The sequence below is a fragment of the Colletotrichum graminicola genome (assembly GCF_000149035.1).
Source record: "Colletotrichum graminicola M1.001 genomic scaffold supercont1.14, whole genome shotgun sequence".
NCBI classification, from domain to species: Eukaryota; Fungi; Ascomycota; class Sordariomycetes; order Glomerellales; family Glomerellaceae; genus Colletotrichum; species Colletotrichum graminicola.
In genome coordinates this window covers 237075-249930 of record NW_007361018.1, presented here as the reverse complement: position 1 = coordinate 249930, position 12856 = coordinate 237075, and the positions used below count along the sequence as shown (strand labels likewise).

General features: G+C 55.3%; 6 protein-coding genes across 6 annotated transcripts; 1 reads left to right on the top strand and 5 right to left on the bottom strand.

Moving 5' to 3' along the window:
* Positions 1-507: 507 nt before the first annotated feature.
* GLRG_04421 (endonuclease/Exonuclease/phosphatase) lies at positions 508-2007 on the top strand (the record flags this gene model as incomplete). Its single annotated transcript, XM_008095106.1, has 1 exon — positions 508-2007. The coding sequence occupies one exon, from the start codon at positions 508-510 to the stop codon at positions 2005-2007; it is 1500 nt and encodes a 499-aa protein (XP_008093297.1).
* Positions 2008-2302: 295 nt separating this feature from the next.
* Positions 2303-4858, bottom strand: GLRG_04420 (uncharacterized protein; the record flags this gene model as incomplete). Its single annotated transcript, XM_008095105.1, has 5 exons — positions 2303-3037; positions 3344-3815; positions 3882-4086; positions 4129-4596; positions 4654-4858. 5 exons carry the CDS (start codon positions 4856-4858, stop codon positions 2303-2305), a joined length of 2085 nt encoding a protein of 694 aa, XP_008093296.1.
* An 826-nt stretch (positions 4859-5684) lies between these two features.
* GLRG_04419 (FKBP-type peptidyl-prolyl cis-trans isomerase) lies at positions 5685-7347 on the bottom strand (the record flags this gene model as incomplete). The annotated part of the gene is made up of 4 exons (XM_008095104.1): positions 5685-5890; positions 5953-6610; positions 6666-7133; positions 7261-7347. The coding sequence occupies 4 exons, from the start codon at positions 7345-7347 to the stop codon at positions 5685-5687; spliced, it is 1419 nt and encodes a 472-aa protein (XP_008093295.1).
* Positions 7348-8138: 791 nt separating this feature from the next.
* On the bottom strand, positions 8139-9088 carry GLRG_04418 (ThiJ/PfpI family protein; the record flags this gene model as incomplete). The annotated part of the gene is made up of 2 exons (XM_008095103.1): positions 8139-8362; positions 8515-9088. 2 exons carry the CDS (start codon positions 9086-9088, stop codon positions 8139-8141), a joined length of 798 nt encoding a protein of 265 aa, XP_008093294.1.
* An 800-nt stretch (positions 9089-9888) lies between these two features.
* GLRG_04417 (uncharacterized protein) lies at positions 9889-10263 on the bottom strand (the record flags this gene model as incomplete). Its single annotated transcript, XM_008095102.1, has 1 exon — positions 9889-10263. One exon carries the CDS (start codon positions 10261-10263, stop codon positions 9889-9891), a length of 375 nt encoding a protein of 124 aa, XP_008093293.1.
* Positions 10264-10513: 250 nt separating this feature from the next.
* GLRG_04416 (uncharacterized protein) lies at positions 10514-12688 on the bottom strand (the record flags this gene model as incomplete). Its single annotated transcript, XM_008095101.1, has 3 exons — positions 10514-11658; positions 11758-11983; positions 12128-12688. The coding sequence occupies 3 exons, from the start codon at positions 12686-12688 to the stop codon at positions 10514-10516; spliced, it is 1932 nt and encodes a 643-aa protein (XP_008093292.1).
* Positions 12689-12856: the final 168 nt, after the last annotated feature.

The following is a 12856-nucleotide window of genomic DNA, read 5'->3' as shown; positions in this document are numbered from 1 at the left end:
GTAAAATTAAACTGGGCTCTCTGCAACCGCTCCCCCCGGTTTGCCGGCAGTAGAAGTAAAAAGCAAACGGAGGACGTAACGTCACCGAGTTCAAGCCGCGCCCCGAGGGCTATGTGCGCTTTCTCATCTCATCTCATGAGTGTGTACCCGCGCTCCAATGCAGCCTGTTACGCTTGCTCTTGATGGAAAGACCGTTCGATAGGCTGGCAGTCGGCGACTTGGAGTCTACATCTTCGCCCCTATTCTTTGTCCGGAAGCTTCGGCGCAAAAAAGAATTTGTCCCATTCATCCATCTTACACGAACGCTTAGTCTCGACTTGGTATAAGACCGGCCAAACCCTGGATCTTATTGGCCGACACCACCAACACCTTTTTGTACACTGTCTGTTGCCTTCATCTCGTCAACATTCTTGTCCTCGCGTCATTGTTTCCCTTCCAATACCCGGTGTTTCGTAATCACCAACCTGAAATCCCCCCACCATCTTCCTCCCATCACCGGAGAAAAGCATGGAGAATCCCCCCCTCCCAGCCGATCTCCACCTCCTGACCCTCAACTGCTGGGGTCTCAAGTACATCTCCAAGCTCCGCCCCGAGCGCCTCGCGGAGATCGGCCGCCGCATCGCCTCCAGCCCGGACCCGCCCCATGTCGTCGCCCTCCAGGAGTGCTGGGTGACGGCCGACTACGAGGCCATCCGCGCCGAGACCCGCCGCGTTCTCCCGTATGGCAAGTTCTACTACTCGGGCCCTTTTGGCGGCGGCCTCGCCATCCTCTCCCGCTGGCCCCTCGAGGAGAGCTCCATGATCCGGTACCCCCTCAACGGGCGGCCCACGGCCTTCTGGCGCGGCGACTGGTACGTCGGCAAGGGCGTCGCGTGCGCGCGCATCCGCGTCCGCCTCGCCGACCCGTCCTCCCCCCGCCCGGGGGCCGCCACTGAGCACACCCTCAGCGTCTTCAACACCCACACCCACGCTCCCTACACCGAGAACCGGCCCGGCGACACCTACCTCGCCCACCGCCTCGCCCAGTCCTGGGAGATGGCCAAGCTCCTCCGGGGAGCCGCCGAGCGCGGCCACCTCGCCCTCGCCATGGGCGACTTCAACATGCGGCCCCTGAGCCTCCCGTACCGCATCGTCACTGCCCACGCCCCCGTCCGCGATGCCTGGCGCGCGCTGCACCCGGACTCGTCCCTCGGCGCCGTCGACGACCCCTTGGAGACGGCCCGCGGCCGGCCCGTCCCGACGGCGGACTTCAACCTTGAGGAAAACGGCGCCACGTCGGACCACGCGTACAACACCTGGCGCTGGCCCAAGGAGCAGCAGAAGAATCTGGGAAAGGGGAGAGAGAAGGTTGCCGTGTCGCCGGACGCGCCGGACAGGAAGGGGAAGCGTCTGGATTACATCTTCTTCAGCAGCGCCCCGTCCCGAGACGGCGAGGGCGGGGAATGGGTCGTGCGCAGTGCGCGAGTGGGTATGGTCGATCCGCACTCTACGTTAGGCTGCTCCCTGAGTGACCATTATTCCGTGGAGGCGACACTGTCGTATCGTCACTCCCGTCGTGCGCCCGGCGATGACACCGCCCCCGAGAAGACGCCCCGCCTCCAAGATGCATTAGGCAGCTCTCAGCGGGGGTCCCTCTTGTCCGTCAACTCGGCCGAAAGCGCATTCCTCCCCATACCAGTATACGACGATATTCTCTCCGAGATACGACGCTATGCCCGTCGGGAAGAGAGTCAGCGGAGCTGGCGCGCAATGCACTTCTTCGCCTGGCTCGCCGTGTCAATAGCATGTCTCATCGCCGTCTGGTTCAGCCCACACAACGCTGTTGCCTTCATCCTCATGCTTCTGAGCAGTCTCGGTTTGGTCGCCGGAGCCGTGGACGGCCTCATGTCACTCCTCTTCTTCAACTCGGAGCTCAGGGCCTTGAAGGAGTTTGAGTGGGAAGTCGCCAATGCCAGAGACATAGCGAGCCGTGCTTCTGGGGAGGTGGAGAGGGGGAAATCCTCTTGAAACCAACCCGGAACATACGGCTTGATGCAACGAAAGGTTTCTGTGGTGACGACTGGTTAGTCGTGGAGCGTGATCTCGACTCCTTTGGTGACCTCCCATATACGTTAATTGAAAGCAGTCAACAGGAGCAATAATGTTTATCTCTATTCAACGCCCCCGTTCCCGTCTCTCAATTACGTAACGCACCATATTCGAGCGCGAGCCAAGCTCCCATCAGAAAGCTACCGCTACGATTGTATCTCCACTATGTACTACCTCATCACCCCTAGCGGCGCCGTTCCATAACGGCAGCGTCTTAGGAAAATGTAGGAAGGTGTTCATGAACGCCCTGACGGCGTAGCGGGCTTTTGCACCGCCATGAATATCCCAAGAACGATGTCTGCTTTCTCATTTGAAGAACCTCGTCCTTTACCCAGGGATCCCTGAGTAACTTGTCTCTTGGGCGTTTGCGTTCCTTTTGACCGGCTCGTCTGGCGTAACATTTCAGATATTCCTTCTGAATGTCTTCCAGCTCCGAGTGGTTTTCAATGTCACGGTCAAACCGTTTGAGCCTCGTCGAATCATAGGGCCTGGCTGTAAAATCATTGATCAGAGCCTGTACGTCGTGTTCAAATCCGACTTGCAAAAATCTGAAGTCGAAATCTGCGGGATCTTCTCGTCCTTCTCCTATGTCCGAGTCTACCGACTCGGACCAGTCACTGATCGACTCGTCTTCTTTAAAGTAGTGGGCGTCGGCAAAGCTTTTGATATTTGGGATCCACTCCGGCTGGACGAAACGCATCTTCTCCCATGGAACGCCCCGAAACCATGGATGTGCCTTGATCTCGTTTGCATCATTGGGGAAAACGTAGTTCCGTGAGGTTTCCGGATGACCCAGAAGCTGTTGTCGGGCTCTTCTTTCGTCCTGATCACGGTACTTTGGCGATGAGAGACGATCTCTCTTGTCTTGAAGCAAGTTCCTGATCAAATGCTGGCACATCTTTGAGACTTGGACTCCATCAACGGGGAACACTAGGGTTGTTTGGTAATTCTGTGCTTAGCATTAGCATATGTCTTTTGTTTCTTCAGGTAAACCCACAACAATGTTTTGCTTGGTGTAGTGTCGGCCCTTGTCCGAGAGGAATGGCGTATACCCGTACAGACATTCGTACAAGATGATCCCGACACTCCACTAGTCGCATCTGCCGTCATATCTATCGCCCATCACTACCTCAGGAGCCATGTACTGGCTTGTTCCAACAACGGACCGAGCATGCGATCGGCTTGTTGCAGCGGTTCTCCATTCAAGCAGTGTGTCTATCATCGGAGGGTCGTTCTGAGGCAAACCTGAAACTACCGGTGGACTGTAAAGTGCGTTGGACTGAACGATGTTAAATGGAGGGGCATGCTTTGAGGATCCCGCTGGAGATGATGGCCGCTGCGGGTAGCCCCCACCGCGGGCCGCTTTGCGGTCTTCGCGATCTCCGTCAAGCCTGACACCCATAAGAGAAAGCAGCCACTGCCTATGCCATTTGTAATAGGAAGTATCGTGAGACCAGTGGTCGTCGAAGGCCAGCCCGAAGTCCGAGATCTTCAAGTGACCGTCAGCGCCGATGAGAAAGTTGTCTGGCTTGACGTCACGGTGTATGCAACCAAGCTTGTGTGCCTCTTCGACGCATAAAATCATCTCTGCGATATAGAAGCGAGTCCTTGACTCTGTTAGAATGTTCTCGCGGATGAGCAAGCCGAGAAAGTCACCCCCGGGCATGTAGTCCATCAGAAGGTAGAGGTTGGTAGGATCTTGGAAACTGGCTATCAGAGATACAATCCTAACAGAGTATGTTAGCAAGGTGAATTGATCACATACTAAGGCATCAAACGGGCTCTTTATGTACCATTGAGAGTTCTCGGAGGCAGCCAGGAAGTCCCGTTCTGCTCGCAAGTGCCCTTCTTGGCAGCTCCGAATCATGTCCGACTTTCGGATGACCTTCATGGCGTAAACGTGCCGGTGTGAACGGTCCCAAACGAGCTTTACAACACCGAAGCTCCCTTTTCCGAGTATTTGGAGCGTCTCCAGGTTTTCCAGGTCTGAGCCTCGAGCTGTCCCAAGGTCAGCAGTTGTAGACTACGCAACCCTGCAACTATAGGCTTTGTCGACTCTTTGCTTGCGAAGGTGATCAGTCTCTGTTTTGAGGTACCATTTCCAATACTCCTCCTTCTCCCATTGATCCAGGTGGTGAATGTCGTGTCGGAACCGGGCCATGCGCAGTTCGCGGGGTGTCAAATCATCCCTGAGTACCTCCTTGTAATACGTTTCAAGGTAAATTTTTGCTGCAGCGGCCTTTTCCACCGTCAGAACCCTCTGTTTGTCTGATATGTGGCCCCAAACAAGCTGCTCCTCGAGTTTCTTCTTGTCAGGAAGACGCTGGGGGCTTATGTCTTGCGAGATCACGGGGGAGGGCGGGCCGAGAGGATGGTTCATGACCGGCTGGATGACTGGATGCCGCAAGCCTCGAGGATGTACCAGTTTGGAAGCTGGCTTTGCCATACCTCTAAACCTGTGGATAATCTTTTGGGTCGTGGAACTGTCTCTATTGCTCCCCAAGGACTCTGGTTTTGCTGTCGAATTAGCTCGTGCCGGGCGGCATCTGCCGAGCACGCCCGTACCTTGTTGACAATGCTTCTTGTTCTTCACCAGCACGTTCGGTTTCGGAGCAGGAGAGCGAACATGAGGGCTCCAAAGACTGTGTAGAGCCTGACCATCGAATCCAGGGCTAAGGTCGGGTGAAAGTGTGTGGGTGGCTGTGATGCTTGGGGCGACAGGAGTTGGATTTGAACGTGAGATGTTGCCGCCGCGGGTAGCCTGATGCATGATGCTGATGAAAAGCTCGTGACGGCAGGGAAATAAATAATATTGCTGGTAATTCGATTTGCAAATAACGTGTAGTCCAAAAGAGGGACGGACTAGTCGTCCAGCTATGATGGTGTTCAGTCTGCTGGGATGTTTCGTGGAAGATGGGCACCTCTCCCCGGAACGCGAGAGGAGGAACAATGTGGTCGCTCAAGAGCCAGCGACCTTGAGAGTCAGTCTTCGGAAGGAAGTGCTTGTGAGCGGCAAATGATACCTTTTCAGAAAGGGGCAAGGCATTTAGGACCTACCGCGTGTGTAAGACCCATTGGCAGAACATTCAGGCAGGAAACATACGGACAAACAGCAGGAGCAATTGTCATAGAAGGGGTAAGAAGGGTAAGAAGTAAGGAGACGATGTTTTCGTTAAAGAAAACCGGAGCTACGTACAATCCGACCGGAAGAAACCATCCATGGTCCGGTGTGAAAAATTCCTACATCAACAGAAAAACTATTTCATGGTACGCCAACCAATGCAGTGTAAGTCCTCGCCTCGTCATCCCATCAAACAGACTCTGCTTCTCGCATCCAGTGGTTGCGGATCTTCGCAGATAGCCACAGGTCGGAGACTATCCATTGCGACACAGCGCAAAGCGCGATATGGCGATTCCTCTTTCGCCATCACGCATCATTACAAGGGAAAGTCGACGTCTGGGACGTCGGGACTGCGCCAGTCCAAGCCATATCTTTTATGGCAGACTCGCTGGGCGAGTGTGTAGAATACAGTAGGGAGCATCCTGAGTCGGCGTGTCGTCGCCGAAGGCGGTGGTGCGGTTCAGCAAATCGCCGTTTACTTGATCTCGAGCAGCTTGACGTCAAATGTCAGGGTGCTGTTGGCAGGGATGCCGGGAAGGCTCTTGGAGCCGTAGGCAAGGTGAGCGGGAATAGTGAGACGACGCTCGCCACCAATGGTCATGCCAAGGACACCGATGTCCCAGCCCTTGATGACCTGGCCCTTGCCGGCCTTGAAAGAGAAAGGCTTACCCTTCTTGTTGGCTAGGGTTGAATGTTAGCAGGAAGAACGGATGAAAACCCAGGTGCGGATCATGATGGCTTACCATCGAAAACTTTGCCGTCATCGAGCTTGCCGATGTAGCGGACACCGACGGTGTCGCCGTTCTTGACAGCGCGGCCAGTACCGACCTTGCGGTCGTCAATGGTGACGCCCTGGACGACTCTGACACCGGTGGCAGGCTTGCCAGCCTGCTTGGCCTTTTCGGCAGAGCCAGTAGGGCCCTGCTCGAGGTTCTTGGCGAACTGGACCTTCTTGTCGGACTTGGGAGTGGTCTTCTCCTCAGTAGCAACAGCCTCGCCCTTGTTGTTCTTGAGCTTCTTCTTGTCCTTCTTGGAGAGCTTGGAGTCGTCAGCATCGGCCTTGATGAGGTCGTCGAGGCTCTCGGCGGCACGCTTCTTGCCCTTCTTGCTGGTCTCAACCAGCTTGGGGGCCTCCTCCTCGTCGGTGTCGATCTCCATAACGCGGGGGTCGGCGGTGTCGTCGAGCTCGTCGCTGTCCTCGTCGGACATGCCGTCCATGCCGTACTCAAGCTCATCGGGAGACAGGTCGTACTCGTCATCCTCATCCTCGTCATCCTCGGAGCCCTCCTCCTCGTCATCGATAACGTAGTTACCGGTGAGGTGGACGGTGTGGGTGCCGGAGACGACGAAGAAAACCTTCTCGCCCTCCTGGACAGTGATGTCGAGGGGCTGCTGGTAGTTCTGTCGAGATGTTAGCGGGGACTCTCGAGGGCTCGGAACGCCTTGTGCAACTTACGCGCTCGGTGTCGAGGGTGCAGAGGACGAAGTTCTCAAGGTCAAGACCTTCGTCGTCCTCGTCTTCGCTGTCCTCCTCCTCTTCGTCGTCGTCGTCGGAGGCCTTGGCCTTGCCCTTCTTGCTGGCCTTACCATTGGGCTTGGCGCCGTCCGTGTCCTCATCAGACTCTTCGGCGGAGACAGCCTCGATCAGCTTCTTGAGAGACTCGGCCTGCTTCTGCTTCTTGGAAGGGTCGCTAGGGCCACCGTTGGACTCATCATCGTCGTCAGATGACTCGTCATCGCCGTTGGCGGCAAGGAGAGACTTGAGATAGTCCTCGTCGATCTCATCGTCCTCGTTCGCCTCGAGGTCGTCGCCGAAGCGCTGCTTGACCAGGCGCAGGGTAGAACGGGGGACGGCGGGGATGTTGCCATCGGCATCAGCCTCGGGGGGCTCGGTGGGATCGATGGCGGCCATGGTGATGCGGAACTAATGATGCAGGGTCAGTCAAGCATCCACGATTGCGAGTCGCGCGCCGGGCGCATGCTGCTGATCCGATCGCAGGCTGCACCCAAGACACACAGCAACGAAAATTTGCAGCACGAATTGCACATACAGTGGCAGGGAAGTCCGGGGAGGCGGGAATGAGGACTTCGCCGGGGGGGATCTCGAGCCCGTAGAGGGCGACAGGAAGCTGGGCCATTTTGCTGGATGTGAGGGGCTGTACGTGGAAAGAAGGGTAAAAGGTGGTGCTCTTGCACTTGATTATTGGCTTCAAGGGGGTCAAGATGATTAAAGACCTTCTGCTTGAAGTTTCGGTCTAGGTATGAGAGGAATTGAGAAAAGAGGAAGATGGGGTGGGATAGGGTGTAAGAGGAAGGTTATACAGAAAAGGCGAGGTCCTAGAGGAGCCTTTGCCTGAAATTTTTTTTCCCTCGACGGACGAACAGACGGCACTGAACTTTTTTTTTTTTTTTCCTGGGCTCGACCCCACCGCTAAATACGCTAGTGTTCCTTATCCTGTCTTATCGCTCTTTTTCGGCCATGGCAACCGCTGTGCAACGACAGGGAAGGTGGGTCTGGGGAAAGAGCTGCATTGGACCCTTGCCCGAAACCGCTGAAAAGTTGGATTCCAAGCCAGAAAAGCTACGCTTCTGTGGACGGTGAGAACGCCCCCGAGCCACCGAGAAGCATAAAGTCGTACACCGCTTTCTGCCTGGTGCGCCGTCTACCACCCACCCAACGGAGAACAGAATGTGCAGCTGCTGCCTGGGCCCACTGTCGCGATTGGTTTTCTTGAATCGCCTCTTTTTTCCTTGAGTGAACTTAACCGTGATAGTTACAGCCTTTTTGCACTTTCTCAACCGCCATGTCAAAGTTGGCACAACGAGTCGATTGATGACATGTACCTTGAAATACGACACCGCCACCTGCTCAGCTCCAAGTTTGAGTTCATCGTCTCTCTGACTCACTCATAAAATAAAGCCTTCCACTCTAGATCTCCTTTCTCTGCGTCCCCTTGCTCGGCTTCCCGAACCAAGCCTTGACAATCTGCCACAGAAACCCCATGAGAAACATTGTCTGCCCTTGCTCGTACAACTGCGGCCTATCCCCGACGTCGGTCATCTGACACCCAATCTCAGCAATCGCTGGGGGGAAGTGTTTCTTGCTGTTTCGCGCGTACGCCGCGACGAGGTCGTTGCCGTTCGTGATGCCGCCTATCGTCAAGTCAGACATGGTATATTCATCTTGACGTGTAGCTCTCGATGCGACGCTCAGCCTTGAGCGATCTGGGTAGGAAGAGGAAGGGTCAAACCAAGTCCACAGAGAAGAGGGGGGAGGGGGGGGTAAAAGAAGACACAAAACATACCGCAACTCCAAAAGTTCCCATCCTGGAACCATCGATACTTCTCCCCCACGAACTCGGCTCCGGGAAACCTCTTTCTCAACACGTCCTGCAAACCTCTCGGCCCACAAACCATGTTCCCCTCCAACACCCCCGCGGCGCCGCACAAAAAGACGCCCGTACAGATGCTCAACACATCCGTCGTTTCCCTCTGCTCAGCGTGATCCTTGAGAAACCCGAGCACGTCTTCGTTCCAGTGTGTACCCGGGTCCGGGCCGGGGACGAGAAGGATGTCCAGCTTGCCTGGCTGCACGTCCGGGTGCGAGATGCCGTGCGTGGCTAGAATCTTGGCGCCTGCCGTGAGTTGTAAGAGACCCAGAGAGTGCTGCTCTGTGGTCTCGCCGCTGGCTGTAGCCGGGGCGGTGATGTAGAAGAAACTCATGCTAGGCGCCAGCGCCGGGATATGCTTTGGCAACATGGGCAGCAAGCTGAGATACTCCCGGGACATCGTCGCCAAGACGTCGACGCAGGCCATGTCGAGGAGCTGGCACTCGGACGGGATGAAAACCCCGACCTTGACCGTCTTGTTATTCGGCATGTTTGTAATATAGTTTCCCTGGGAGTTACGTATGGGCCGAGACCTGCCGACTTGATCAATTATTTTGCTAAACGACCAAGTGAAGCCCAAAGTTGGCTCTGGTCCTTGGAGCCGAGAATCTGCTTTGAGATATTCTTGTTATACGAAGTTCCATATCCGAAGCAAAATCGAGGGAACATACCAGATACCGACCTACGTATATACATCAACATATCTCCTGCCGCCATCAAGTATCGCTCAAAGAAAACCAAGCCCAAGGCCGCCTTCCGCCCCACCACGGGCCCGGATTAGACAGGCGCCTCGAAAAAGTGACCGGAGTCTCGCCAAAGCTAGAGACACGGACCGCTGGTGGCTGATGCCGCAAGCTATGATTGGGTAGGGTCGACATAACTTCCGAGAGGTCTCGGGGTCTACCGGCTCTCACCCGCACCTCTTGTAAGTTGCTTGCATCCGGTCACCGATCCCTTTAGACAGCCTGCCGCCTATTGTTCTCCAGCACTCTTTTGTCCGCTGTGGTCACTGATAGGGGCATACTGTACGGATACGTACTTCAAGTCCTTGCCGCAACTGAATTGGCCGCAATGCCACATACTTCGACTATCTGTGATACAGGGATTCGACTGGACTGCTCCGTTCTCAAACGTCCTCTCCAACCTTGCGGCTAATATAAACATCACAGGAATTGGGATGGGAGCAGTTATAATGTAATTCACATCAATTGTATCGTCGTGGCAACGTTTTCCTATTGACCACCGTTCCGATCCACGTCTTAGCGTCAGGTGCCATGATCATGAATCGTTCTATGTACACACAAGATTAGATATTATAGGACTCGTCCATATTAACGGGCTCCGGGGGTCTGTTGTGTCGCCATCTCCGTCTTGCCGTTGGAGCCCACTCTCTGCTATTCCTGCTGGGCTCGTCCTGTCCCCAGCGGATGGCAGTCGTCTTTCATCCCCCACCTGGCGAACTTCTGCCACTGGTGGTCGAACCTCGTCATGGTGGCGTGGATATGTCCTACCCGTTCCTTCCTTCTCCGTCTTTCGTATAAGCGAATGCACTTGGACGGCTCTCTCGCTCGTCAAGTTCCTGCGTGTTGCTCCGAGAACTCCGGTTTGAGGCCCCATGAATCCCCAAAAATCTCTAGAATGCCGATACCATGCCATGCCATGCATATCAAGAATGCCCTCATCTATTTACACATGAGGCTCTTAGGAGCCTCAGCTTCTTCTTCAAACACATAATCGAGTTCAAGAAAAAAGAAGAAAAAAGACAAAAAACCGCCGCTTGGTGGGTCTTGCTGGAATTGGGCTGTGCGTCGAATCGAAACAAATAAAAGGGAGACGTCGCAGCTCGCGCAGTACGCGAGAAGGCGAGGTCCGCCGAAGAGTAGTAAAAAGATAAAATGGAAGTGAATAATTGTCGTTAGGCAAGATCAGCTGCTGTGAGCGATTTGGCTCTTTGCCGGGTAACCTTCTTGCTAACAGAGTAAACAAGGTCCAGTGTCCAGAAATGGCACAGTTGCGCTTGGGCGCAGGGGATGGCACCATAAAGGGGAGCAACCAGAGGGACCATAGCGTAGTCAATGAAGTTCTTCTTGACGGAACGGTATGAAAAGTTCATGCCGTCGGACAAGCCAGCCTCGGTCATTTCACGCTGGCGAGACTTAACGCAGATGCGGTGGAAGCTCTCGTACAAGAACAGGTAAAGAGCAATCTCCATGAAGCCGAATGTGCGCAGGATATTGCAGACGTCGAAGATCCAGCTCAGATGCGCCACCTCCTCATTGCCTTCGGTGACCCAGACGTACAAGGTCGAGGAGATGACGAAAATAGTCATCTGAAGAGGCAGGAAATGCGCCTCGAAAAGACGGTGGAACAGGGAGACAATGCGCTCCCAATTGGGTGACTGCAGGGTGTCGTGTGTAACATCGGAAAAGACGCCGCTTTCTCTGGGCTGCTCAGGATCCTGCTGGTCGAGAGGCTCAGGAACGTAAACATCCGAGGCATCACCCATGGAGTTGTGCAGAGGACGGAAAGCGCGAGAGGTGTGCTTCCTCTCCTGCCAGAGCTCCACGACCTTGCGAAGAGCATATCCAGAATCGAGAGCACCCCACATGTGTCTCATTGCCTGCTTGTAACGAGCCTGCATGTCAGAGTAGATACCGCGAAGACCCTTGGAGCCGTTGCCGCAGACATTGCTCTGGCTGACGGGGCTGACCACAGTCCTGACAGTCAGATTGCCGTTGAGCGCGAAGAAGCACTTCAGATACATGTGCAAATCTTCTCCGATGGCTTCGTTGTCACAATCCCAGCCACCGACGCGGTCGACTAGCTCAAGAGGAACCGAGTAAACAGACGTGGGAGGCGCAATGGTCGAGCCGGAGTACAGTCCAGACATACCACCGGCACCCCAGAGGATGTCGGCAACACGGACAATGGCAGGGACGCTGTGAGCGTTGCGGTCGAAGATGATGGGAGCTGCGTACAGGGTGGTGTTGGATGTTTCGGGGTAGGCCAAGTGCATGGTAGTGAGCAACGCGAAAAAGTTGGCAGAGAGATGGCTATCGGCTGTAGGGACCCCAGTTTCTGTCAGCAATTCATCCTATATCTCCAAATTTTGGAAACGCTGGCTGCGGCAGATTGCCAGTATCTGACATGCGCACGTACCGTCAAGACCCGTGATGATAACATCCTTGCGGGCAGCCATGGAGTATTTCGGGCTCAACTTGCGGGCCGCCCAGGCAACATTGCTTCCCTTGCCAGCGGATTCCCCAGGGATGTCGGACGGGTGAATTGTGTAATCGATGCTGCGGAACTTCTTGACAAACTCCTGAATGAGGGTCATGGCCTTGAGTTCAACGTTGGGCTCCCGCTGTTCCATTCCCAGGTACACCTAATTAGACAGATGGGTTAGCGATTGTTTTCATGAGGGGACAGTGCACGGAAATGCGCCGTCCAACGCCTTGGCGATCATTGCCTTGACCGGCCAAGACCAACAATTTTCGGGCAGCGAACAGACAAAACAGGAAATACTCACGTCGTAGCAGCTACGGGCCTGGGGGTGCGAAGCCAGAACCTCGAGAGTTTCCTTCAGCGTATCCATCTCCTCCTTGTAGTTGGGAATGATGATGGCGTGGATGACGCGATCGGCTTCGCCGTCGGCGTCGGCGTAGAGTTCGGGCTCAGTGTCGCCGGCCTCGCTGCTGGACGCAGAGCAGCCGTGAGAGGAGGTCAGCGTCTCCGAGCTCGACAGGGAGGTCGAGGAGCCGCGACGGCGGTGAGAGAACTTGTAATCCCGCAGAGTCTTGTTGCGAGCGATCTTCTTTAACTGGCGGGTCATGTCGAAGACAGCGTAGCAGCATCGAAGAGGGAAGGCGAAGACAAGGACGTGGATGAACAAGCAGTAGTAAGCGTAGATGACGGTCCAGTAGCCGGCGCCCTTGGCCGGAGTCGAGACGCTAAGGCTATCTTGATGCAGATGGTTGTAGCCGTGTGCCGCGGCAGCTGATTCTTTTGAGATGACCCAGTAACTTAGGGCCAGCAGGCCCAGCATGGCTAAGCCGCCGACGCGGCGCGAGGCCCAGGCGAAGATGGACATGACGATGACCGACGGCGATGTTTGTTCAGGCGCGGTGCCGGCGAAAGATTGATCGACAGGAGAGCGACAGTGACGGTTAGCTAACGACGGAAGGCGACGTTGTCTGTCTGTCAAGGCGAGCAGCCGGGAAGGATAGGCTTGAGGCAGGAAACCCAAAGTAGATGGTGG